The 27729-nt window shown below is 41.7% G+C and overlaps 1 protein-coding gene across 9 annotated transcripts in view; it reads left to right on the top strand.

Moving 5' to 3' along the window:
* The window catches only part of DOCK8 (dedicator of cytokinesis 8), a 243357-nt gene that overhangs the window by 107816 nt on the left and 107812 nt on the right, over nt 1-27729 (top strand). For all 9 annotated transcript variants that reach the window (XM_077148343.1, XM_077148339.1, XM_077148335.1 and 6 more), the window contains 3 exons: nt 1604-1740; nt 8221-8314; nt 9814-9976. In XM_077148343.1, the coding sequence (XP_077004458.1) occupies nt 1604-1740; nt 8221-8314; nt 9814-9976 (394 nt within the window). The remainder of the gene's footprint in view (nt 1-1603; nt 1741-8220; nt 8315-9813; nt 9977-27729) is intronic.

Genomic DNA, 27729 nt, shown 5'->3' with positions numbered 1-27729 from the left:
CATAATTGCTAATCAGACCTTCTGTATTATTTCTGATTTGTCGATAACAAAACTGACCTTCACGTCTCAGTTTTTTCTTTAAAGCCAGCTTCTATGTTGACCCAAGTAACATTATTTGAAAGAGTTATGCATAGAGCTTAGAAGGCATGGTAAGTTAGGTATGTTGAAGCATTGGGCATGTGGGACCTCATTAATAGAAAGGCATAGGAGTAAGGTCAAAGATAAATTAGCCTGACAACAGGGACTGATTTTTAAGAATCAACCAGAAATTGCAGATTATTTTACTGAGGCCGTAAAGCATACTTAAGTGGAGTTTAGTTTGTAAAAGCTGATGGAATGCAATATACCAGCAATGGAATGACTTTTAAAAAGGGAATTTATTAAGTTGCAAGTTTATAGTTCTAAGGCTCTGAAAATGTCCAAATTAAGGCATCCGGGGAAAAATACCCTGATTCAAGAGGGCTGATGACATTCAGGGTTTCTCAACTGAAAAGGCACATGGTGACATCTGTTAGCTTTCATCCAGTCTTCTTCAATGGCTTCCCTGGGAGCATTTTCTTTATGTATTTCCAAAGGTCCCTGGTTGTGTGGGTTCTGTTGGTTCTAAAGCTTTTTCCAAAATGGTTCCCTTTTAAAGGGCTCCAAGTAACCAACCCCACCTTGAATGGGTAGACACACATCTCCATGAAAACCATCTAGTCAAAATTTACCACCCACAATTGGGTGGGTCATATCTCCATGGAAACATTTTTAAAAATCCCACCCAGCAGTATTGCATGAGGATTAAAGAACTTGACTTTTCTGGGGTACACAACAGATTCAGACTGGCACAGGTGGGCAGTGGTAGCAAAAGCTCCAATTCAGCATCAGAGCAAGAATCAAGGACAAGAAGATACTCAAAGAGAAGTATTGGCAATATTAGAGTTCTAAGCAATTTAACCATTCACAACAGAACCCTGAATTATACAGTATAAAGCAACAACATCCCCACCTAGATCCCAAAAGCGGGTAAGAAACAAGTAAGTGGGTATCAGGGTCTAGCTCAAATTTAAGTGTGATTCAGGGTTCTAATGCCCAGTAATCAAGTCAACTAAAACAGAATAGTTGGGATTCAGAATGTAGACAAGCTAACCGTAGCATATTGGGTTACAATTCCAAATGACTTTAGGGGCATTTGAGTACATACCTCTCCCAGTGGAATTTAAATGTAAAAATAAAGCAAAAGTAAACACTGTGCTTACTAAATAAAGCAGATCTGCAGGCTGCATTTGGGCTGCTGTCCATGACCCCTGCTGGGTGGCATCTGGTCTACCCCGATCTGCATGTGGAAGAGGCTGTAGCTACTCACAGCCTTTCTGCTCTGGTCAGAGCAGGATTAGATACTTGGACCATCAGAGTGAGAACATTAAGGACTCCAGCAGCAGGACTGGAAAAGTATAGGCTAGTAGGGGCAAATTTTCACTCAAAACAAGAATGGCTGTGTTCAGTATTCTTGTTATATGACTTTAAACATATATGGTAAAGTCATGTTTGGTAAAGTTAATAAATGGTTGTGTACTCAACAGAAAGGTATACTTTGGAATGATAATTATTTTCCTTAAAGGGAGAAGCTCTGTGGGTGAGCGGAGGACTCTGTCCCAATCTAGAAGACTTTCTGAAAGAGCCCTCTCTTTGGAGGAAAATGGCGTTGGATCCAACTTCAAAACCACCCCCATGACCATTAACAGCTTTTTCAAGCAGGTATCTCTTCATGTTACAGTTGTGTCTGGATTTGTTACCATATTAAAAAGGGTGGTAGGGCCCTAAGAGAAGTATACATAGTGATGAAGAGAGAGGGATAAGGCTTGGAGCAAGTTATGTAACCTCACCAGACCTCATATTCATTATCTACAAAGCAGGGATGGGATGTTAGTGCATCAGGTGACTGGAGTTGGGGTAGGTGGGATGTTAGATGACCCAATGATTGCAGAGCTCTCCTCCAAGTACTGGCACACAGCAAGTGCTCCAAGGATGTTAGCTATTTTATATTATTAATTATCCTTCTTGGACTGACTTGGTCAATTCCTGACCTGACTGCTATCCTTCTCCCTACTGTCCACATCCAAAAGCTTTCCAGGGCTGCATACTTGCTCAGAGAGGGTGGTTATCCCAGATGGCAACCACCGATAGCCCAATAAATATCTATACTATGTTAAAAAAACACAAACACACACAAAACCTCAGATTTGGTTTGGCTCCATTCTGGAAGATGTTCCATGTGCTCAAGGTATCTTCATGGGACATTTCAAGGGGATTTGCTAACAAACTGAAATGGAGAGGGGACACTGAGGGTTCTGTGTACCATGTCACATAGTGGTAATAGCATAAGACCAATGGAGTGTCTATTCTGGTATGTCCCTTCCCAATTGTTTTACCTTGGGGGATAAGGCATTTAACTGACTCTGAGCTTTCTCATCTATAGTTGGGAATAATGTGTACCTGCCCTCTTGACCAGGCTGCTGTGAGGTTTAGAGATCATGTGTGTGTCCCTTGGGAGAATCCCTGGGATGTACTAGGTACCTAGAGGGTAGCATTTATTCAAGGTAGGTGTGATGAAAATGAGGATAGGACAAAGGTGCTTTTGCCCTCTTCAGGTCTTTGAAAAAGGAAGTGAACTTATTCTGTGTCATTCCAGAAAGTAAAATAAACAACAGTGGGTTGAAATTACAGGAGGTGATGCTTTGGTCTAATGGTCAAGCAAGCTGCCATAGAATATAGTGAAAAAAAGGGAAGCAGGACAACATGGCAGCATAATGAGGTGTGGAATTTAGTTTGTCCTCCAGAGCAGCTAGTAAATAGCCAGGAACAGTACAGAAAAACTACTGGGGAACATCAGTGACTGGACACACAGCATATACCAGCCTGGACCAGGTAAAAAGGCTGAGAACCCACACAGAACTGTATGTCCCCCAAGCCATGGAGACTGGCACCCCTCCCCCACAGGCACAGCTCTCTGATTCCCCAGGGGGAAAGGACACAGATTTTACTAGTAGCAAGGGCTTCACTCAGTCAAGCTCCAATTGCTGAATTAAGAAATTCTGACTATTGAACACAGGCCCTGAGCACAGACAAACCTGAAATAAGCAATAAAGGAACTAGGAGTTTTTGCCCCAGCCGAGAGGGAGCAGAGCTGGTAGGGGGAAAAAAAACAAGGGCTTTTTGAGTTGGATAGCACAAAACACTGGAAAGGACTGAAACCCAAGAAAAGGGGGCATATAGAGCCTGGAGATACATAGACCAATGTACCAACTTAAGCTCTTGATTGACAATCCTGAGGAGTGGGAATCCAACTCTGAAAAGGTGCTTTGTTTTTTTTTTTTTTTTTGCTTTTATCTGACTCCTTAAGAGCTCATTAGATAGAACTGGAAGCCCTCTTAGGCTTCAGTATTGCCACAGGCAAGAGCAGAATTAAGCCTGTCTGAGAGACTAAGTAACTAGTCAGGTGAAAGAAGTTAATTCCCTAAAAGATGTATCTTCCCCCAAGAGAAAGGCCAGGGCCAGCTCAACTGAAATCCCTCCTTCAAAGGAATTCAGGTCCCAGGGACTGGAAAACTGAAGCAATTAAAGCCACCATACTACCTCATCTCTGTCTCAGCCATGCCCCTGGCAGGTAGAGTCTGCTGAAATTAAAGGTACCACAACGCTTTAAGCTGGTGGGAAGCTGTGGGCAGAAAAATGCCACATGCTGGGCAGGATAGGAAAAGCACAGAGTCTAAAGGCTTCATAGGAAAGTCTGACAATTTGTTGGGTCTCACCCTTAAGGAAAACTGATGCTGGCTACTCTTTCCTCCTAAGACATGGGCCTGTCTGGTCTGGGAAAATATGACTGAGGTCTATAATATCTGAGGAAACTCTACTCAAAAAAAAAAAGAGTCTATGTAGGCAGGCCCAGCTCAAATGGAATTGCTCCTTCAAGAAATTTGGGCCCCAGGGACTGGAAAACTGAAGCAGGTAAAGCCATCCTATTACTTCACCTCTGTCTCTACCATGCCCCCAGCAGGAAGAGTCTGCTGAAATTAAAGGCACCACATCACTTAAAATGGGTGAGAAGCCATGGGCTGGCAAGTATCACATGCTGGGAAAGACAGGAAAAGCACAGAGTCTAGAGGCATCATAGGAAAGTCTGACAACATGCTAGGTCTCACACCCAGGGAAAACTGATGCTGGCTACTCTTTCCTCCTGAGACATGACCTGTCTGGTCTGGGAAAGTCTGACTGGGGTCTATAATATCTGAGGAGACCCCCCTCAAAAAAATGCTCCATATAGGCAAGGCAAGAAACAGAAAAACAAGACCCAAAAAATTCTGATCAGTTAAACAGAACCTATGCTAGAAGTCTAGAATAAGTTGAAATGAATGTCAAAGACCAGATAGAGAACAAGTCATCTAGCAACAAAATCCTAGGTAAAAGAGTGAAAACAATGTCCAGAATAAACTAATTAAGGAAATCAAATGCCTAGATACCAGCAAAAAATAATGTCATACTAGGACAATCAAAGATATGGTCCAGTCAAAGGAAAAAAAATAACACTTCAAATAAGGTAGAGGAGTTGAAACAATTAATTCAGAATGTTTGAACAGACATGAAAAACCTTGTGAAAAGTCAAGTCAGTGATTTGGGGAAGGATATAAAGAGGGTATTGGGTGAACAAAAAGAAGAACTCGAAAGTTTGAAAAAACAAATCACAGTCCTTATGGGAATGAAAGGTAGAATAGAAGAGATGAAGAAAACAATGGAAACCTACAATAACAGATTTGAAGAAGCAGAAGAAAGGATTAGTGAACTAGAGGACTGGACATCTGAAATCTTACACACAAAAGAAAATATAGGGGAAATAATGGAAAAATATGAACAGGGTTTCAGGGAATTGAATGACAACATGAAGTACATGAATACACATGTTGTAGGTGTCCTAGAAGGAGAAGAGAATGAAAAGGGGGGAAAAAGACTAATGGTAGAAATAATCACTGAAAATTTCCCATCTCTTATGAAAGACATAAAATTACATCTCCAAGAAGTTCAGCATACCCCAAACAGAATAGATCCAAATAGGTGTACTCCAAGACACTTACTAATCAGATTATCAAATGTCAAAGACACAGAGAGAATTTTGAAAGCATCAAGAGAAGAAATCCATCACATACAGAAGAATCCAATAAGACTATGTGTGGATTTCTCAGCAAAAACTATGGAGGTGATAAGGCAGTGGTGTGATATATTTAAGATTCTAAAAGAAAAAAACTGCCAACCAAGAATTCTATATCCAGAAAAATTGTCTTTCAAAAATGAAGGGGAGATTAAAATGTTTTCAGACAAACAATCACTGAGAGAATTTGTGACTAAGAAACCAGCTCTGTAAGAAATACTAAAGGAAGCACTATAGGCAGATAGGAAAAAACAGGAGAGCAAGGTCTGGAGAAGAGTGTAGAAATGAAATCTCTCAGTAAAGGTAAACAGAGGAAAAAATAAGATGTGACATATAAAATCCAAAAGACAAAATGGTAGAAGAAAGTACTGCCTTTACATTAATAACAATAAATGTTAATGGGTTAACTCCCAAACCAATAGACATAGACTGGCAGAATGGATTAACAAATAGGACCCATCTATATGCTGTCTACAGGAGATTCATTTTAGACTCAAGGACAAAGATAGGTTGTAAGTGAGAGGCTGGGAAAAGATATTTTATACAAACAACAGTCAGAAAAGAGCAGGAGTAGCTATACTAATATCCGACAAATTAGACTTCAAATGTAAAACAATTAAAAAAGACAAAAAAGGGCATTTTTAATATAAGGAACAATTCAACAAGAAGATGTAACAATCATAAATATTTATGCACCAAGCCAGAATGCTCCAAAATACATGAGGCAAACTGAAGGGAGAAGTAGACACCTCTACAATAATAGTTGGAGCTTCAATTCCCTTCTCTCTTTAATGGATAGAACATCTAGACAGAGGATCAATAAGGAAACAGATTTTAAATACTGCAATAAAATCAACTAGACTTAATAGATATTTACAAACATTACCCCATAATAGCAGGATATACATTTTTCTCAAGTGCTCATGGGTCATTCTCAAGGATAGACAATATGCTGGGTCACAAAGCTAGTCTCAATAATTTTAAAAAGATTGAAATTATATAAAACACTTTCCTGGATCATAATGGAATGAAATTGGAAATCAATAAACAGGCAGAGGGCCATAAAATTCACAATATATGCTCAGGTAGGACATGAGATTTTGTTGGTTTGTCCAGAGTGATGCCCCAATGAATCCCAGAATGGTTCAATCAGTGAGTGGAAAAGTGTTTGCAAAGCCCCCTTCAGGGAATGGTGAGAACAGGGAGAAATGCAACTTCCCCAAGTTGAATTCTTGATATTCTCACAAACAGTGTGGACAACCAAAGCTATAGGTAGAGCCCCCAGTCTTGGGGTTTGTTCATATGAAACTTAACCCCACAAAGGATAGGTCAAGTCTACTTAAAATTTAGGCCTAAGAGTCACCCCCAAGAGAACCTCTTTTGTTGCTCAGATATGGCCTCTCTCTCTCATCCAACATGATGAGCAGTCTCACCACCCTCCCCCTCTCTGTGTGGACCTTCCTGGCAACGTGGGACAGAGATCCTGGAATGAGCTGAGACTCAGCATCAAGGGACTGAGAAAAACCCTAGAATGAGCTGAGAATTAACATCAAGGGAGTGAGAGAACCTTCTCGACCAAAGGGCGAAGAGTGAAATGAGACTAAGTGTCAATGGTTGAGAGATTCCAAACAGAGTCGAGAGGTTATCCTGGAGGTTATTCTTACGCATTAAGTAGATATCACCTTGTTGTTCAAGATGTAGTGGAGAGGCTGGAACTGCCTGAAAATGTAGAGCTGTGTTCCAGTAGCCATGTTTCTTGATGATGACTGAACAATGATATACCTTTCACAATAAGACTCTGTGAATGTGAAAACCTTGTGTCTGATGCTCCTTTTAGCTACTATATCAACAGAAGAGTAGAATATATGGAACAAAAATAAATAACAGGGGAACAAATGCTAAAAGAAATTTAGTTTGAAATACTAGTGATCAATGAAAGCAAGGAGTAAGGGGTATGGTAGGTATAATCTTTTTTTTTTCTTTCCTGTGTTCATTTTATTTCTTTTTGTATTGTCTTTTTATTTCTTTTTCTGAATTAATGCAAAATGTTCTAAGAAATGATGAATATGCAACTAAGTGATGATGTTGTGAATTACTGATTATATATGTTGATGTTTTATTTGGTTTCTTAATTTTTTAATTAATAAATAAACTATAAAAAAAGAATGAAGTTCTGATACATGCAAAAAAAAAAAATTCACAATATACGGAGGCTAAACAACACACTCTTAAACAACCAATGGGTCAAGGAAGAAATTACAAGAGAAATCAGACAAAGTTTCAGTGGCTGAGAGATTTCAAACAGAGTCGAGACATTATCCTGGAGGTTATTCTTATGCATTATATAGATATCCCTTTTTAGTTTATGATATATTGGAATGGCTAGAGGGAAGTACCTGAAACTGTTGAGCTGTGTTCCAGTAGCCTTGATTCTTTAAGATGATTGTATGAAGATATAACTTTTATAGTGTGACTGTGTGATTGTTAAAACCTTGTGTCTGATGCTCTGTTTTATCCAAAGTATGGACAGATGAGTAAAAAAAAAAATGGATAAAAAGTAAATAAACAATACGGGGGACAAGGGGTAAAATAAATTGGGTAGATGGAAATACTAGTGATGAATGAGAGGGAGGGGTAAAGGGTATGGGATGTATGAGTTTTTTCTTTTTATTTCTTTTTCTGGAGTGATGCAGATGTTCTAAAAAATTATCATGGTGATGAGTGCACAACTTTGTGATGATATTGTGAGCCACTGATTGTACACCATGCATGGGCGGTATGTGTGTGAGGATTTGTCAATAAAAATATATTTTTTAAATGTAGTAAAAGCCCCATCACTAGAAGGATTGGTGGAAGGCAGGATAACAATAAGTCAGGAGTGGTAGAGAAGGAATAATGGACAAGAAGTGGAATTAAGTAATTATAGGGTATCCTAGGGAAAAAAAACTTAAAGATAAAAAGCCTCCCAGAGAAAGTTTGTCCCTGACCCAGGAGTGAATGGTGCATCCACACTAACCCTGATCTTCTCTTGGCAGGAGGGAGACCGTCTTAGTGATGAAGACCTATTCAAGTTTTTAGCTGACTACAAAAGATCTTCATCTTTACAAAGAAGAGTCAAGTCAATTCCAGGTGTGGATAACTTGTCGTTTTTCCCTTGGCTCTGCTCAAACCATTCATGATCAGATACGTTATTCATCTAATGCTGAAATTTTTAAAATCAAGTTTACTGACTGTTCTAGTTTGCTAGCTGGCATAATGCAATATACCAAAAATGCAATAGCTTTTAAAAAGGGGAATTTAGTAACTTGCTAGTTTACAATTCTAAGGCTGAGAAAATGTCCCAATTACAACAAGTCTGTAGAAATGCCCAATTGAAGGCATCCAGGGAAAGATACCTTTGTTAAAGAAAGCTGATGGAGTTCAGGGTTTCTCTCTCAAGTGAGAAGGCACATGGTGAACACAGGGTTTCTCTCTCATCTGGAAGGGCACATGGTGAACACAGCGTCATCTGCTAGCTTCCTCTCCTGGCTTCCTGTTTCACGAAGCTCCCTGGGAGGCGTTTTCTTTCTTCATCTCCAAAGGTTGCTGACTGGTGGACTCTACTTCTCGTGGCTGTGGTTCTACTCTTCTCTCTCTGAATCTCTCTCCAAAATGTTTCCTCTTTTATAGAACTCTAGAAATTTATCAAGACCGACCCAAATGGGTGGAGACATGTCATCCCCTAATCCAGTTTAACAACCACTCTTGATTGGATTACATCTCCAGGAAGATGATCTCATTACAAATTCAAGCATATAGTATTGAATAGGGATTATTCTGCCTTTACGAAATGGGATTTAGATTAAAACATGGCTTTTCTAGGGGACATACATCCTTTCAAACCAGCACACTGACTGAAACATGGGAGTTTGTAACTGGGGTTAAGAATCTGAATTGGTCTGTGTTTCTGGCCAAAATCTTCTTGTTTTCTATTTTTCTTATAGGAGTGCTTCTGGAAATAAAGATCATGCTTTAGATCAGGGCTCTTGGATAACTGTTTGAACAGATGAGCCCCTTCTTTCAAATGAAATATTTTAGGAACCCCTTATTATTTAAAAAAAAAACCATAAATGTCAGGTTCTCTGGCAGAAGGTGATTGCGTTCTCCCTCATCCTCAGCTCAGTTCAGTAGTCCCTGAGGTACTTCCTGCAGCACCCTAGGGTACGAGGGAACCCAGTTTGAAAACCACCAATTTTTAATTCTTGTAATGCATTAGAGTTAATGAACTATGTACTATAATAACGTGGCAGTTCTGAAAAGGACTTTAAAGATCATCTAATTCATTGCCACAAAGCTCAAATTTGCCTTAGCATGCTTTTCCTCAAACTATAAGTAATTACCTGGAAATTTCAGAACTCTTATACTTGGAGTTTTCTGACTGGGATTTGTATTATTTTTGCAATTGTCCTATAAGTTTCATATTATTTCAGAACAAAGGGGCTAATTTTTTTTACTTAAAACTTAAAAATTCTTATACTTCCCCAACCTGTCTTTATTTTCATATAAGAAGATATAGTATGATATTCTTTCTCGAGTCCCTAGAAACATGACAAAATCTTACTAAAACAGCCCTATTTTCTTTTTTTTAGGCCTACTCAAACTGGAAATTTCCTCAGCTCCAGAGACACTTAATTGCTGTCTGACTCCTGAAATGTTGCCAGTGAGACCCTTTCCTGAAAATCGGACCCGTCCACACAAAGAAATTCTAGAATTTCCAATTCGGGAAGTATACGTCCCTCATACTGTATACAGGTAAGAAACAAAGGCTCTTGGAAAACCTCTGAGCCCATTCAGAGTTTTGTTTGGATAGCACTTTTATCATTCTTCAAACTACCCTACTTTCTCAATTTTGGGGAAAATGAAATGTGATGTTTGTATAGCTAAGGAAATTGCTAGATCTCTTTTTCTAAAGGTGGTTTATTTAATTCTCTTTAGCAAGAAAGGGTTATTTAGGCATAATCACAGTTAAGATATAGTGGACGTTCTCTTTCCAGAAATGAAAAAGAACATACTTCCTAGTCATTGCCTCATTATTTTGGCTTTCCTATATGTAGAAGAACATAGGAAAAGAACAGTGCAACCAAAATCGTTCTGGTTGTCTGAAGGACAAGGTTTGACTTGAGACCAGTTCTGTCCAATAGAAGTTACAGCAACAATAGACATGTTCTATATCTGTACTGCCTAATACAGCAGCCACTAGCCGTGTGTGTCTGTGTAGCGCTTGATATGTGGCTAGTAGAATGGTGAAACTGAGTTATTTTATTTTATTTTACTTAATTTAAATGTAAATTTGAGTAAGTGCCTGGTGGTTACCATATTGAGCAGCACAGAGGCCTAAAAGGTTAGGCTGCCTCCGTCTCTCCTGGACCTGCCTGGTGCCACCTGACCCATCGCACAGGGGCTAGAAGGGACACTTGTCAACACACAGCTGCCAAGGGCAGTGCTGCTCATAAACTTTTATTATTTTTTCAGAATTTTTTTAGGTAGAAACAATGCTAAGACAAACACCATTCTCCTACCATCCAGAAATGACATTTTGTTGTGTTTTTTCTTTTTTTTAATATATTAAAGAAATAAATAGTACTGAATAACTTGAAGTTTCCTTTATCCCCAGTCTCCAGTCACAGCCTTGCCCCTCCAACATTGCCATTATAGGAACTTATGCATGTCCTTCCTTCCATTTTTTCTGGTTTTACACAATTCTATATGTATCTGTGAACACTGAATAAGATTGTTTTTGTATTCACTTAAAGTTTATGTAAATGAAAAGTTTACATGAATGGTTTCACACTTGATGGGTTACACTACACTTTGATTTTTCTACTCAACAGTATGAGTTTTTTATTTGAGCATTACTAGTGGACTCGTAATTTTTTTTTTTTTACTTCAATGTGCTGCACTCAGTTACAGTCATTCTTCCTTTTAATTACTCAGATTTTTGCAAATTTAATCAACAAAACTCCCTAAAAGCTTGTACTTTAGAAATACCTTATGATTTATACAGAGCTTTATCATCCTTTTTAATTACTTTATAGAATTCCTTTGTGTGAATAGGACATATTTTATTTATCCATCTCCTTTTTGATAGGCATATTTTCAATTTTTTGCTCTTACAGTATGCAGTGAAAATTTTTGTTTGTGTCTCTTTGTGCACATGTGTGAAAGTTTCCCCAAGGAATATGCCTAAAAGTGCTGGGTCATATGTTAAATACATTTTCAGTTTTCTTCATCTGATGGTGAAGAAAACAAATTTTTTTCCAAAATTGTACCAGCTTGCAATGCTGCCAGCAGTGTATGAGAATTCCCATTTCCCCAAATCCTCACTCACACTTTTCATTATGACATGTGAGACTGAAATAAAAAAACATCAGAGCTCTCCTGATCCACATACCTTCCCCACTCTCCACTTTTCCAGATGAGAAAATTGAAAATTTTCCTCAAAAGTGAGGATAAATGAGAAGTTCATCAAGACCCCAAAATTACAGTGAGAAATACAGCCAAGCATCCACACAGGTAGAAACATAGTTCCTCTTTCAATATTTGCTAAACACACACGTATTTCCTCCACTTAATCTTTCTGAAAGCAGCTCTTTGTCTTCCATTCCTGTTCCTTAAATACAAACTCTGCCCAAGTCCCATCCTAGACAAGATAAGCGTCTCCAGGATGATAATGTTTTCAATTCTCTGTTCTCTAGAGGGAGATGAAGGCATGAAAATGTTCGCTTATGGATGTTATATTACTCAGGGTTCTCTAAGGAAACAGAATCAACAGGAGATATCTGTAAATATGAGATTTTATAAAGAAGATATCTGTGAATATGAGATTTTATAAAGATGTCTCATGCAACTGTGGGGATGCATCAGTCCAAATTCCATAGGGCAGGCCGCAACATGAAAGCTCCAGTGAAGGTCTTAATGAATCACCCATGAGTGGTGCCTGGCTGAAGCAGAGAGAGAAATTCTCTCTTCTGACTTCTCCTTTAAAGCCTTCAGCTGATTAGATTGGATGTCACTAATTGCAGGAGGCACTCCCTTTGACCGACTGCAGATGTAATCATCCATGGATGCAGTCAATGTGCTGATGATTTAATAAATCAGCCTTCTGGTTTATTAACCAGCCATGAAATATCCTTGCAGTAACGATTACGCCAGTGCTTTCTTGACCAGATAACTGGGCACCATCGCTTGGCCAAGTTGATACATGAGCCCAAACCGTACGAGTCTACCCCTTGTCAACTTGGCAGCTATACACATCACCTTGAACCATACTTAATCTCTAAGTAGAACACAATAATGGACATTTTTTTGCCTAACAATATTCAATTGTCCTGTGTATAACCGGAAACATTAAATCTCTCCAGAATAGGATAAAAGTCCTTGGTTACTTAATCTCTTAAACTTGATATTCTATAACTTAAATGCTATAACATAAACAATACAACTTATGACATCTGATAAGGAGATAAGGTAGAGAAGAAAACAAAGATATTTGCTTTATGTGCAAATACAAATGTACTCAAAACAAGGAGATTTTCATACCATCACAGTCCTTGTTTCTGTAACTGGTCACGTGGTCATAGTTCATGTTTTATCACTGCCTTTTTCCACTACCATTCCATCTTCCCATCACTCTTAGCAAGAACTTCAGCTGATCATGGTTCTTTGCCTGGTGGGGTGATGCAAAACTTCATTCCTGAAGTTTCTGGGCCATTGGTAGTCCTGCCTTGATTGGGTTCTTGCAGTTTTCCACTAACTTTAATCACAGGGCATGGTATTACTAAGAGATACTCTAGGGGATCTCCTGTACTCCAGGAAAACTCTTTTTTACCTCCATTGTGTAGTTGCAGTCCTATTTCCCTTTATAGTGATGATCAGTTATCCCAGCCTACACAATAATCCCCTTCCTTGCCTGTTGATTCAAAGGCATGAGAAGCCCAAAGTGGCCAGGTAGGAGTCTTAACTTCCAGTTCAGTAGAGTCATTGTGTGTTTCCTGGTAGGACCACTCTTCCTTCTGGAACTAAGGACTGTAGACCAGCAGAGCTTAAGGTTTCAGGGACAAGAAGCAAAATTTTTTCTACTGGATCAGTAGGGGTGATAGTGAGTAATGCCACTGCCATTTTCAGTCCTTGATTCCTGGGCCTGTGAATCCTGGCTATGGGAGAAACAGCACCATACAGTGGACAACTGATTCAGAGCATACACAGCCTCCTGGAGAACATTGCCACAGCCCTGAACATTGCCACCTAGTTGGTGCCATAATTGAGTCTTCAAAAGGCCATTCCACCGTTCTATCAACCCAGCTGCCTCTGGATGGTGGGAAACATGGTAAGACCAGAGAATTCCATGAGCATGTGCCTATTCCTGCACTTCATTTGCTGTGAAGTGGGTTCCTTGATCAGAAGCCATGCTGTGTGGAATACCATGACTGTGGTTAATGTTTTCTGTAAGTCTATGGATGCTAGTTTTGGCAGAAGCATGGCAGTCAGGGAAGGAAAACCCATATCTGGAGTATGTGTCTATTCCAGTTAGAACAAGTCACTGCCCCTTCCATGATGGAAATTGTCTAATGTAATAAGTATGCCACCAGACAGCAGGCTGATCACCTTGGGGAATGGTGCCATATCAGGGATTGAATGTGGGTCTCTGCTACTGGCAAATTGGGCATGTAACAGTGGCTGTAGCCAGGTCAGTTTGGGTAAGTAGAAGTCCATGTTGCTGAGCCCATGTATAACCTCCATACCTACCACCACCATGGCTGCTTTGTTCATGAGCCCATTGGGCAATGGCAGGAGTGGCTAGGGAAAGAAGATGACTGCTATCCACAGAAGAGGCCATCTTATCCACTTATTATTAAAACCTACCTCTGCTGAAATCCCCCTCTGGTGCACATTCACATGAGACACAAATATATTCATGTTTTTTGCCAATTCAGGAAGGTTTATCTACGTACCTCTTCCCTAGACCATTTTGTCACCAATTTTCCAATCATGCTTCTTCCAAGTCCTTGACCATCCAGCCAAACCATTAGCAACAGCCCATGAGTCAGTATACAAATGCACCTCTGGGCATTTCTCCTTCCAAGCAAAATGAACAACCAGATGCAATGCGTGAAATTCTGCCCATTGGGAGGATTTCCCCTCACCACTGCTCTTACAGGGACATCCCAGAAAGGAGCTGTAGGACTGCACCTGTCCGCTTTGGGGTGGTACCTGCATATCATTCAAAACCATCTGTAAACCAGTTCCTAGTATTTTCTTCCTCAGTTAACTGATTGTAAGGAACTCCCCAAGTAGACATAGCTATGGGCTGTGAAAGAGAAGGTAATGTGGCAGGAGTGGGGGCCATGGGCATTTGGGCCACTTCCTCATGTAACTTACTTGTGCCTTCAGGACATGCTCGAGCCCTATCTCGTATATACAATTTTCATTTTATGATGGAGTGCTGCTGTGCACATGCAACCTTATGGCCTGATGGGTCAGATAACACCCAGCTCATGATAGGCAACTCAGGTCTCATGGAAACTTAGTGGCCCATGGTTAAGCACTCAGTCTCTGCTAAGACCCAGTAGAAGGCCAAAAGCTGTTTCTCAAGAGGAGGGTAGATATCTGCAGAGGATGGTAAGGCTTTTCTCCAAAATCATTAGGGCATGCAGTGAAATTCTCCTATAGGGGCCTGCCAAAGACTCCAGACAGCATCTCTATTTGCCACTGGCACTTCCAACACCATTGGATCTACTGAATCATATGACCCAAGTGGCAGAGCAGCTTGCACAGCTGCTTGAACCTGTTGCAAGGCTTCCTCTTGTTCCGGTCCCCACCCAAAACTAGCAGCTTTTCTTGTCACTCAGGAAGTGGGCTGGAGTAGCACATCCAAATGAGCAACGTATTGTCTCGAAAATCCAAAGAGGCCAGCTAGGCATTGTGCCTGTTTTTTCAGTCATAAGAGGGGCTGGATGCAACAGCTTATCCTTTACCTTAGAAAATATATCTCGACATGCCCCAAACCACTGGGCACACTGAAATTTTACTGAGGTAGAAGGCCCCTGTATTTTTGTTGGATTTATCTCCCATCCTCTGACATGCAAATGCCTTACCAATAAGTCTAGAGTAGTTGCTACTTCTTGCTCACTAAGTCCAATCAACATAATATCATCAATGTAATGGACCAGTGTTCTGTCTTGTAGGAGGGAGAAATGATCAATGTCCCTGGGGATGAGATTATGATGTAGGGCTGTACACTGAGGTAGGACAGTGAAGATATACTGCTGGCCTTTCCGATTGAAAGCAAACTGTTTATGGTGGTCTTTACTAATAGCTTCTGAGAAAAAAGCATTTTCCAGATCAGTAGCTGCATACCAGATATCAGGAGATGTGTTGATTTGCTCAAGCAATGATACCACATCTGGAATAGCAGCTATAATTGGAGTCACAATAAACTTCACTTATTATTAAGTTTACGACAATCCACTATCATCCTCCAAGATCCATCTGTTTTTTGCACAGGCCAAATAGGAGAGCTGAATAGGATGTGATGGAAATCACCATGCTGCATCCTTCAAGTCCTTAACGGTGGCAGTAATCTCTGTAATCCCTCCAGGAATCCAGTATTGCTTTTGATATACTATTTTGCTAGGTAGGGGCAGTTCTAGTGGCTTCTACTTGGCCTTTCCTAACATAATAGCCCTCATTCCACAATTCAGGGAACCAATGTGGGGATTCTACCAGTTGCTGAATATGTCTATTCCAATTAGGCATCCAAGAACTGGGGAAAGAACCATTGAATAAGTCCAGGGACCCACTGGATCCATTGTGAGACGGACCTGAGCTAAAACTCCATTGATCACCTGACCTCCATGAGCCCTTACTCTGAATGGTGAACCACAGTGATGTTCTGGTTCTCCTGAATTAATGTCACTTCTTAGCCAGTGTCTTATAATCCCTGAAGTGTATGATCATTTCCTTTTCCACAGTGCAGTCACCCTGGTAAAAGGCCATAGGTCTCTTTGGGGAAGGCTGGGAGGATGGTTAGCAGTGTACATTTTTGGCGGTGTTGTAGGGTCCTTCCCCAAGAGGACCTGTCTTCCCCTCATTCAAGGGGCTCTGGGTCTATAAACTGTCTGAACTCTGGAAATTAATTGAGGGACTGTGACTCTGTTTTTTTAATTCAAGTTAGACTTTTGTTCACTTGATCAAGAACTTTTCTACTTATATGGATCTGTTCTAGTTTGCTAGCTGCCAGAATGCAATATACCAGAAAAGGAATGGCTTTTAAAAAGGGGAATTTAATAAGGTGCTAGTTTACAGTTCTAAGGCTGAGAAAATGTCCCAATTAAAACAAGTCTATAGAAATGTCCAATTTAAGGCATCCGGGGAAAGATACCTTGGTTCAAGAAGACCGATGATGTTCAACGTTTCTCAGCTGGAAGGGCACATGGCAAACATGGCAGCATCTGCTGGCTTTCTCATGGCTCTATCAAAAAAGGAATTCTCTCCAAAATGTTTCTTCTTTTAAAGGATTCCAGCAAGCAATTCCACCTTCAGTGGTTGGAGACACAACTCCATGGAAATCATCTAATCCACAATTGGGTGGGTCACATCTTCAAAGAAACAGTAAAATGCTCCCACCCAGCAATATTGAAGGAGGATCAAAGGGCATGACTTTTCCGGGGTCCACCACAGATTCAGACCAGCACAGGATCAAACAAGAATTTAGTAGGCTGCCCATCTATTTTACTTCCAGGTACCCATAGTCTACCTAGCCAATGCTATAAGTCTCTGAGAGTCAGATTATTTTTATTGTTGCTTTGAGTCTCCTATTATGGTAGCCATGCCCACTGTGTCTATGGCAATTAAATGTCGCCACATGGTTTCTGCCAACTCAGGATCCTGATCATCCCCATTGTGGTTAAGGAATCCAGCTCAGTGACCGCAGTTCCTACAGTAATATCTGACCCACAGAGGAGAACGACTACAGAACCCTTCAGGGATGATGGAGCTCGTCTCATGAATTTATTCCTCACAGTCCTGGTAAAAGATGTGTCCTCTGGACATTCCTGGGGTGTGTGAGCAGGACTTCCATGGTAAATCCACTCTAACACACCAATCTCCCTAAGCCTCTGGATCCCTGCCTCTACATTATACCAGGGCAGTTCTGGCTTCTCAGCCTCAGGTAATGTCGGTCACCTTTTGATCCGTGTTTCAGCCAACCATCCAAATAAACTGTTAATGCTCTTCCTAACCCCTTGAGCTGCAACACTGAATGTAAATCTCTGCTTAGTGGGCCCATATCAATAAATTCAGCCTGATCCAACTTTGTATTCTTTCCACTATTATCCTACACCCTTGATATCCATTCCCACACTTATTCCCCTGATTCTGTCTGGGGAATAAATTAGAAAAATCACGCAGTTCTTTTGTAGTATAGCATATTTCTTCATGGGTCACACTTTGTACCTCACCTTTCTGGGCCAGTTGGGACTTCAGTCTAGTTATAGGTCTTGATGAAAAGAGGGGTAGTGGGGGTGGGTCATGAAAAGAATTATAAGTATCCTTCAAGCCAATTACCTCAGGGCATTCCATTGCAGTTTCATCTGATGAAACAGAAATAATTGCCCCAGACAGAGGAGTGAAGCCTGTTTTCCCAGGGGAGGTAGTTACAGTTTGGCAGGCACTGTAGATTTCATCTGTTTAGGTAGAGGTATGATGGTGAACTCCTCAGGGCAGACTGGAGGTTGAGAAGTTGTTTCCTCAAGGCAAATGGAAATCAGGTAGCTGTCTTCTCAAGACAGGCTGGAGAGTGGGTGGCTGTTTCCTCAGGACAGACCATTGCAGGTCTGTCTAGCAAAGGCTCAGCAGAATCCAGGGTTCCAGTATCCCCACTGCCATCATATTCAGCCCATATGTCCCCATCCCATTTTTCAGGATCCTGTTCTTTTCCAATCAATGCCCTTACTTTATTTATTTATTTATTCACATGGGCAGGCACTGGGAAAGGAATCCAGGTCTCCGGCATGCCAGGGGAGAACTCTGCCTGCTGAGCCACGGTGACCCCAATGCCTTTACTTAAACAGCAGAGACCCTGCAAGATTGAGATTTTGTAAATCTGCTACGCACACAATGAGGCTCTGGGTCTGCTTTTCAGAGATCTCAAGTCTGTGAGCCCAGGAAATAAGATTTTCTTTCAGGTCAGACATAGAAACTTGTATCTTTCATATGGCATTTAAGTTGCAAGTTTGAAGCCTTCAGCTCATCCTGTTCTCTCATAACTGTATCCAGCATATCTAAAAACACTCAGCCAGCATCATTATACCTCTTAACTCCACAAAACTCTGTTAATGTGTCAAAAACACTGTTACCCAGAGCCTTGCCTCAAATAAGCATACAATTAGCAGTATCAGTGGTGATATTTTGTGTCTCTCTAGTGCCAACTCACACTATGGACTGTCAGTGCCATCTTGAGTCTTTAGTGCCTTTGAGTCTAATCGGAGTAGAAAGTCAATTACAGAAACTCATTTTTAAGATCTGTTTCTCAAGACCCACTCCCTGTACCAAGCTGTATTAGGGAGACAGAACCAACAGGTATCTGTAAATATGAAATTTTATAAAGGTGTCTCATGCAACTATGGGGATGCACAAGTCCAAATTCTACACGGCAGGCCACAAGCTGATGACACGGTGAAGGTCTTAATGAATCCCCCAGGGGAGGCTGGCTGGCTGAAATGGAGAGAGAGATTCTCTCTTCTGACTTCTCCTTTAAAGCCGTCTGCTGATTAGATTAAATATCACTAATTGCAGAAGACATTCCCCTTGGCTGACTGCAGATGTAATCAGCCATGGATGAAATCAACATGCTAATGATTTAATAAGCCAGTCATGAAATGTCCTTGCAATAATGGTTATGCCAGTGCTTGCTTGACCAGAGAACAGGGCACCATCACCTAGCCAATGTGGCACTATGAACCCAAGCCATACAGATGCTGTGCCTTGTATCTTTTAGAAACTTTACCCTATAATTGAAAAAAAAAAAAGCCTGTGGCCTTCAAATGAACTTGCACCAAATGAATTCTATAGTTATTCAACTTCCCCTCAGCATTTAATCACCATAGGAGGCATTTATGACTCTACTGCTTACTGCAAACATTATCCCTTAGTTACATCACGGCATGGCTTGGAGTGCATTCACCTGAGCCAGATGATTCCGAAATGTAGGCATGCTAAGGAGGACAAGTCTGGATGGGTCACTTTGGACCCAACTTAGCACCATGAGAAACGGACCCAAAGGTACAGATTGAATATTCTTGAGCTATAGTGTGCACTGTAGAAATGCAAAGCCCCCTCAATTAGAAACCAGGTCTCTACTCTTGGGAATGTTAGATGAAAGTGCCTCCAGTTTGGTTGCAGCCCCTTGTCTTCTTGGCTCCCAGGCACCATATTTTATAGCTTGTTTAAAGAAGGAGAGTTACAATAAACTTGGTTCCAAATTCTACTATGTAAAATCTGCGAGAAACCTAACAAGGATCTTGTCTAAGTCTCTCCTGCTGTTGTTAAATCTTTAGTATTTCTTTTCCAGTCCTCACAGACTTCATAGTTGTTTTGATTAGGTTGGTCTTAACAGTAACCCAGTCCAAGATTCATTCCCCCATTTCTCACACCTCTACTCCGATTTCACAAAATGGAAATGGAAAGAATCAAGCCAAATCTGAACCATGGGTAAGATTGGCAATTCACCTAACTTTGTCTTGGGTGACTTAGCCTTCTCATTTCTCCCAGTTTTTCCCTCCTTTTCCCCCTAGCCATCTTCCCGTTCCTCAATAAATTTGTAACCTTATTTCTTCTATCCGTTCCACCACACCCACCTCACCCCCATAAGTGTCTTTTAAAGCAAAGACATCATGGTCTCATTAATAGGTACAGCTTAACGTCTTCTCTATCCCAGGAGTATTATCATTTCAGTAGGGACAGCAGCTCTCTGGTTACTTGTAGAAAAGTTTTCCTTGACTTGGTTACAGAATTCCAGACACCGTTCTAAGCGTTTCGGCAGGTAGGGTAACTTTCCCTGTTAGCAGCTGCTAATTCCAGGCCTCTAATCCTAGTCACAGCTGTATCCCTTTCAGGAAATCAGATCCCTGAAAATTACGATTTGCAGAGCAGATAAATTTCCAGATGATTCTTTATTTTATAGAGGATTCACCTCATCAATTTGAAATATGGCCCTGGCTTATAAAAATGTGATTGACTTGTGACTTTGGAGAATACATCTACTGGGCCAAGCCACGGATACCTATGCTGACAGAGCCAGACCTCAAATGTCAAATTCCTGAGCTTTTCACATAAACCACAGAGCTCCCTTGGGAGGAGGAGACTGTTGTATGGTTGTAATGGCAGAGGTTGTCAGGTCTTGAGTGTGAGTGTTGATCAGAGTCACACGTTATGGGATTCTAGTATTGGTGAGGGTTTCAGTTTCACACTGTGAGTGGAACTCAGGTTACCTTCACCTCTGGGAAAGGAGCACCTGCAGAGAGCCTCAGGGAAAGTTGGCTCTGGAGAGGCTGAAATTGCCTTCCAGCCCTCAGTGTCCTGCGGTCTTCAGAGGCTCCTTTCTTGCCCCTGCCTCTTCTGGTGCTCTGAGTCGGGGTCCCATGTCGCCCCATAAGGGGCACCATCCATGTTGTGTTTTTTTGTGAGCTGCTTCCCTGGTGCCTCTACCTTGTTCAAGCTGCTTTAAGGGAAAAGGTCTAGATCATTTGTAATAGAAATGCTGGATTTCTGGAACTGTCCCAGTCAGCCCTTGAGGGGTGGGTACTCAGGAAACACTCACTCACCCTGAGGGGAGAGATGGGCTTCTAGAACTAAAGTGCTGTTCCCAGGAATGACCGGGGGCCCCCACACGGGGGGCTTTGCCTCTCTGCAGTGTCACATCCAACCTCCACACTTTAGAGGTACAGAGCCAGATCAGTGTTCCCTAAAACAGACCCAGGCGAGAGGCTTTGAGAAATCACAAGCCGAAGGACAGTCATTTTGAAAGTCGAGCAGAACAGCTGAAAAAATTGGGTCGATAAACAAGATTATCCAAATCTGAGCCTGACATTCCTTTCTCCATGCTCAGATTAAGAAAATACTAGTTGTTAGCCTAGGAACATGTTTGAGCTGACTCCTGGCTGATTTTCCTTGTGGCCCAGCAGCTGGTAATGGAGACACCAGCTGTCTTCCTTTGGGAGCAGAGTGAAAAACACATCAGTCCAGGGCGAAGGCCCGGCGAGGCCTCCTTGGGCATTTTATCTGTGGCTGCCAGGGAGTAAGTAGAGATCACAAGCACTGACGTTGTAATGAGCTTGTTAAGCTCCTCGCCATCCCTTCAGCCGGTGATTACATTAGAGAAATCCACATAAACTGCTTTTTCATATCTCATCCCAGCTCCCGAGAGCCTCTGAGGTCTTGTTTATCCAATTATCGGGTTGCTGTATTTGCTGAGAACAAGCATATCAGTTGAGACACGATTTCTTTGATGGATAATTAGCTGTTTTCTGACCTCCTCCTATTTAGCTGAATGTTCTCAGACCCAACAGGGACTGCCTCCTGTATCACAGGGCAGTTTCGAGGAATACTAGCGGACATATCCGATAGGGGGTACAAAATGGCCCTGCATGCGTGTGTGAATTGATCTTGAATGAATTTATGGGAGTTATAATTGAGTGAGTAAAATTTCTAAGGGAAGAAATGAACCAGAAAGACCTCCAGATAGATTCATTAGGAAGGAGTCAGGACATGAAGAGGGGATGGTATCCTTGAGAGGGACCTTGTCTTGACAAGGGAATGGATTCCCAACTTGAGCACTTTTGTCTCTGTCTGGAGTGGGCCTTCTCAGTGCTGGGGGGCAGGGTGGGTGGTGGGGAGGTGGGCTGTGCCTCAGAGCCACTTGTGGAGCCTTAAAATATACACATGTCCAGCCCCGAATTAGAGACTCCCTCCCACTTAGGATGTCTGGGATGGGCCCTGGTGGTCTGACACTCTCCTTTGGGGAAGAATCAAAGGCTTCCCCTTTCTTCCATGGAAGGGAAGATCCCAGCAACCATTTATGAGTTTCTCTATTGTATGGAAGGCAAGTATCCAGTCATGCAAAGGCTTATCATTTAAATGACCAGAAATTCAGGGGAGAGGGGCATGCACCCTCATACACCTGACTTGGGGAGCAATCACACCGTCTGCATGGATACAAGGGGACGTGGGTCTGTCAAAGAGCAAAGATTTGTCTACTATTTACCTACAACACAGCAAAAAGCCTTTACACGTGAAGGCAATGAATTTTTTTTTGTCTGCTATATGGTGAGGATCACATTTCATTCTTTTTCCATGTTACTATCCCGTTATTGCTGCAGCATTTGTTGAAACTTTTTTGTATGGGGCAGGGAGTGCGTGAGCCAGAAATTAAACCCAGGTCTCCTGCATAGCAGGCGAGAATTCTGTCACTGAACTACCTTTTGCACCCCCGAGGACAATGGTCTTTAAATAGCATATTGTTCCTTAGGTGCTATAAGTAGTTCAGTATTATTGCTAATTAATAGCTGATCGTTTATGTTGTAATAGGACCTTGTTTCTTTAATTGTTTAAATTTTACTTATTTTGGAATAGGTAGCCTATCCTAATGGTGCAAAATTTAAAAGGCGCAAAGGTACATCTAGTGACAGTTCCTTCCACCACTCCTGATCTCCGGCCATCCATTCCCCTCTTGGGAGGTTTGTGCATGTTTATCAGACGCTTGTGCGTCATTGCAGATGTGGGCTATGTACATACAAGCTGATTCAACCAGGTCAAAATATTTCCTTATATACGGCTTAAATCTATACACTGTTCTGTATCTTGATTTATTTATTGTACACTGTATTGTGGAGAGCCCTTCTCTATGAGTACATAAAACTGCCTCATGTTTTTCTTACAACTGTATCCAAGTCCTATTATATGGAAGTATTGTGATTTAGTTAACCTCACACTGATGGGATTTTATGATCTTTCCAATCTTTTGCTATTACAAGTGATGTTACAATGAAATATATTATACATATGACATTTCACACATGTGCAAGCACACTTATTGGATAAATTCCTGCTTTTCAACCTTTAAAGGAATGTTTAAAGAACTCTGCCTTAAATCTAAGACATCCCTGAGCCCCTGCGTCTTGATTTTACTAGGCTTAGCAAAGAGTTGCTTCTGGAACAGAAGCTGTTATTAAACAGATTATTTATTTAGGAACAGTAGTGCAGCCCAAGCAAAATCTGTTAATCTGAATGAGCCAAGTAATGGAGACAAAAAACAAAGTGAATTGCTAGAGTCTGAATTATCCAGATAATTTAAGTCCCCTATTGACTTTGCTAATAGAAACTTAGTGGCAATTATAAATCAGGAATACAGTTCTCACTTTCCTGATGCTTTGCTCCAAAACTCGACTTCCCTACTTCTTTTTGTAAGAATGAAACATCAGGAGGGAGCCAATAACAAGTTTACTTAGAGACAGTTGCAGATATCCTCCAGTACCACATCCAGCCACTTGAGGGCACAATTCACTCACTTTCTAGATTCAGGCACCTTTAGCTATCTTTTTGGCTTTCAAAGCAGATGAATTGATAATTTTTTAAAAGTAGAACACACATTGTATTTTTTGCCCTTGAAGCACAAGATCAAGAAAACTGAAAAATATCCTGAGTGTCCTGAGAGATCTCAGCTGTCACATTTTGCAAAGGATTTTATTCTAAAACTGTCAGCTTCTGCCTTCTTTCTTTAGTAAAGTTATGATCTTAGAAATCTGGCACGTTTTTTAGAAAGATATAGTAAGTAAGAGGATTGAGAAATATAGCATGTGGTGGAGGGGAGAAAAGGAGAAATCTTTCCTTTTTTTCGTTGGGGGGGGGCAGCAGCTGGGGGTTGTTCGTATACATATTTACCCATTCAGCAGTCCTGCCTTCGTACAAAGCTAAGAGAATGTGACGAACTCAGGTCAAACCCGTGGGTGAGGCGGTAATCAGGAGACGCTGCTGTACGGTGATACCTCTGGTTCCACGAGTCACAACCCTGCACCAGTGTTGTTATTTTATGTTTATTCCATGCAAATCTACCATGTTTCACTGTTACTCCCCTTAAACAACTGTCCTAAAGAAAAATCCTGCTCTCAAGTTTAATGCTGGCGAATGTCATTCTTCCTGCAGACTCTTTACGTGAGGCCCAGCAGAAAGGTTCAGGGGGTATCTGTGTTTCCTGGGCTCGGGGTATGAGGTTGGTGGGAGCAGAAGGAACAGAGAGATGTGGTCGTCGTAAGGCAGAGCTCATTCTGCATTCGATGAGGGGGATGCATAGTTTGTCCAGGTTAGAAGGAGCGTCCTAAATTTTAAAAGCCTTCTTTTTTGAATTCTACACTTTTTGTTAGTTTATTTTTATAGTGTTTTCTTAAAATCCGTCCTTTGTAGCGGCTGGCTCTCTTCTGATGAGATATTCTTTTGGATACTGTTCCCTCTTATTTCTGTTGCCACTTAGGAAAAAAGTCTTCTCTACTTTTTAGCTTTATCAACCCTAATTCTCACTTTCCTGTTGTATTAGTTAGGATTCTCTAGAGTAACAATCAACAGGGAACACTCGCAAATGTAAAATTTTTGAAAGTGTCTCACATGACCACTGGAACAGAGTCCAAAATCCGCAGGGCAGACTGTGAAGCTGATGATTCCGATGGAAGGTCTGGATGAACTCCACAGGAGAGGCTCTCCAGCCGAAACAGGAAGAGAGCCTGTCTCTTCTGAATCCTCCTTAAAAGGCTTCCCGTGATTAGATTAAGCATCACTCATTGCAGAAGACATGCCCCTTGGCTGATTACAAATGGAATCAGCTGTGGATGCAGCGGACATGATCATGATTTAGTTCTATGAAATGTCCTCATTGCACCAGACAGGCCAGCACTTGCCCAACCAGACAAACAGGTACCACCACTTGGCCAAGTTGACACATGTCCCTGACCATGACACCTGTATACTTTACAGATGCCCCAAAAGGCAGCATGAGAGTTCGTCTTCTCTTCCTGCACAGGGTTTGGCAATCTCTAGAGCAGAGGTATTTTAACAGCTCCTTGTTCAATGGTTGTCCTGTGGTTTCAGGACTCAGGCAGTGTACCCCATGGGGAGAGTCTAGATGCTGTGTCAGGTTTATCCTGGGGGGTAAGGGGGTGGAAGCGGGTGTGATATAGCCTAGCCCTACAGCACCAAGTAAAATAGAATTATGAGTAGGGAAGAACTGAGTTTTGGCAATGTAATACATCCATTTTTAAAAAGTCATGGCCAAAAATGAAAGTCATGGCTGATCAGTCAGATTTAATGCATCTTTTATAATTAAATGAGTATATTTAATTTACCTGCTGGCCTAAACACCAGAAAAGTTTATAAAGCTTCCAAGAAGGTTTTACCACATTTGTCTCATATGCTTAGTTTGACAGCCTTCATTCAAAATATAAACTGAGTTTCATGCCATTTCCCCAACAACCCAGCAACAAGTGGCTTTTCCGGGAACAAAATAAAAATCCGTTCAACCTTATAGTTCCAGGCACTGTTCGATGGGCACAGAGAACTTGTTATTTTGCCGCGTCATCACAAAGGAAAACCAAGCCTATCAGACGTTTGGCGTTAGCCTTCCTGGTCCCCTCATCTCCCGGTCGGCAGTAGCGCCTGCACTTTCCCTGCAAACGCAGTGGTCATATTGGTACCCTGGGGCATTTACAGGTTAGGAAAGTCCTGGCCAGCCGGCAGTGGGGCGCCCCTGGGAGGGGACCTGGGATGGGCACGGGGCTCCACGGGGCGTCCAGAGGGGCACCAGGCGGGCGGTCTCCCTGCGCTGCCCAACCTGGCCCCAGCCCTTCCAGACAGCTCGGCCAGGGCCAGGTCTAGAGGGAGGGAGGCGCTGGGCGAAGGCCTCTGCTACGGTCTTCCCAGAGCTCAGAGCTGGGCGGGAGTGGGGCTTCCCACCGAGTCCTCAGGACCAGCGCGCCTTCACGTGCCGGCCGTCCTGCAGGAAGCCAGCCCCAGTGCTGTGTCAGGTTTCCCCCTTTTTTTCTGTATGCTGTATGGCGGGGTCACATTTCATTCTTTTTCCATGTGGGTATCCCATTATTGCAGCACCATTTGTTGAATTGTTTGTTTGTTTGTTTTTGTTGGTTTCTTCGTTTGCTTGTTCAGGAGGTTCATGGGCTGGGACTCAAACCCCTGTCTCCCGCATGGCAGATGAGAATCCTACCACTGAACTACACCTGCACCCCCCAAGTTTTGCCTTTTTTCTTTTTTTTTTTTTACTTTTTTTTGGCATGGGCAGGTACCGGGACAGGTTTTCCCATTTTTGAATCTGGATGTGCATGTGTCATTTTTGAAATATTGCCAACTAATGTTTAAACATTTAAATACTACACAGGCAAACACACACACACACACACACACACACACACACACACTCAAAGACCATTTTGTGCAAGGTCACCCTGGAGCCTTCCTGAGTCAAGGAGGTGAAACCCGTGGTATTGCCAGGAGTCCTTGGAAAATCTCTGAATCTCTAGGACTCGCCTGATTCAAGACTCCCCTGCGGGCTGGAATGCCCTCCACATAAACCCTCCATGCTGATGAGTGCAGAGATCCAGGCACCCCCTGGAGCCGCGGCCAGCTGTCAGGTGCGGCAGTCCCACCTGCGGTCACACTGGCAGGTGGGGGCCGCCGTTACCTCTGTCACCAAGGCTCGGGTGGACTGTTAGGAGGCGATCCAAGTGTGTGTCTAGATCATTACTTTAGGGAGGAGGGTGGGAAGGTGCTGGACCTATATTTGGTGCCTGGAAAATTTTTGTTAAGTTGAATGTGTTTGCTGTATAATGTTATTTGCAAACATTCCTATAAAACAAACATTTTAATGAATGTTATTGAGTTTTTCACTGGATGTCTCTGTGAGTGGGTAGGAGACTAATTAACGGTCTGCCCCCAGTGCTCTCCCACTAAAAATTGGCTTCAGCAAGAGCAAAAATTAGAAATTTTTTGGTATGTGTATGTGTTTTTGTCAGCTGGCAGGTTTGTTTTAGGAAACTATTTGCAAAGCCTGGAAAAAATGTGTTCCCTCTGTCTGTTACAGGAACACGTAGGCTGGTTCATGTTTGTGCTCTACGTGATAGTTCTCTTCGGTGGCTTTTAAAAAAATGCAGTGTAGTCCAAATTTGGCATAGGAATGGTACCTTTAAACCCTTATTTTAGGTCTCAAAAAAAAGCCAATTATTGTTGAAACTTTTGTTTTTATCTGGGGAAGGCTTTCATTAACAATTTTGTTATTTTAGGAGAGAAAGATGTTTTGGGTAGGGTGCTTTTCACCATGCTTCTCATATTTTATCTGAGCTGTTACAGCCTCCTGAGGAGAGAGAGATTAAGTCAGTTAATAGCATCAAAACTAATACCAAAGAAAAATATCTGTGCTTTTAGAAATTTTTAAGTACTTATACTCAGCTAGA

The sequence above is a fragment of the Tamandua tetradactyla genome, chromosome 2 (assembly GCF_023851605.1).
Source record: "Tamandua tetradactyla isolate mTamTet1 chromosome 2, mTamTet1.pri, whole genome shotgun sequence".
NCBI classification, from domain to species: domain Eukaryota; kingdom Metazoa; phylum Chordata; class Mammalia; order Pilosa; family Myrmecophagidae; genus Tamandua; species Tamandua tetradactyla.
The sequence above is the reverse complement of the archived record's forward strand: the minus strand, read 5'-3'. Positions and strand labels throughout refer to the sequence as shown.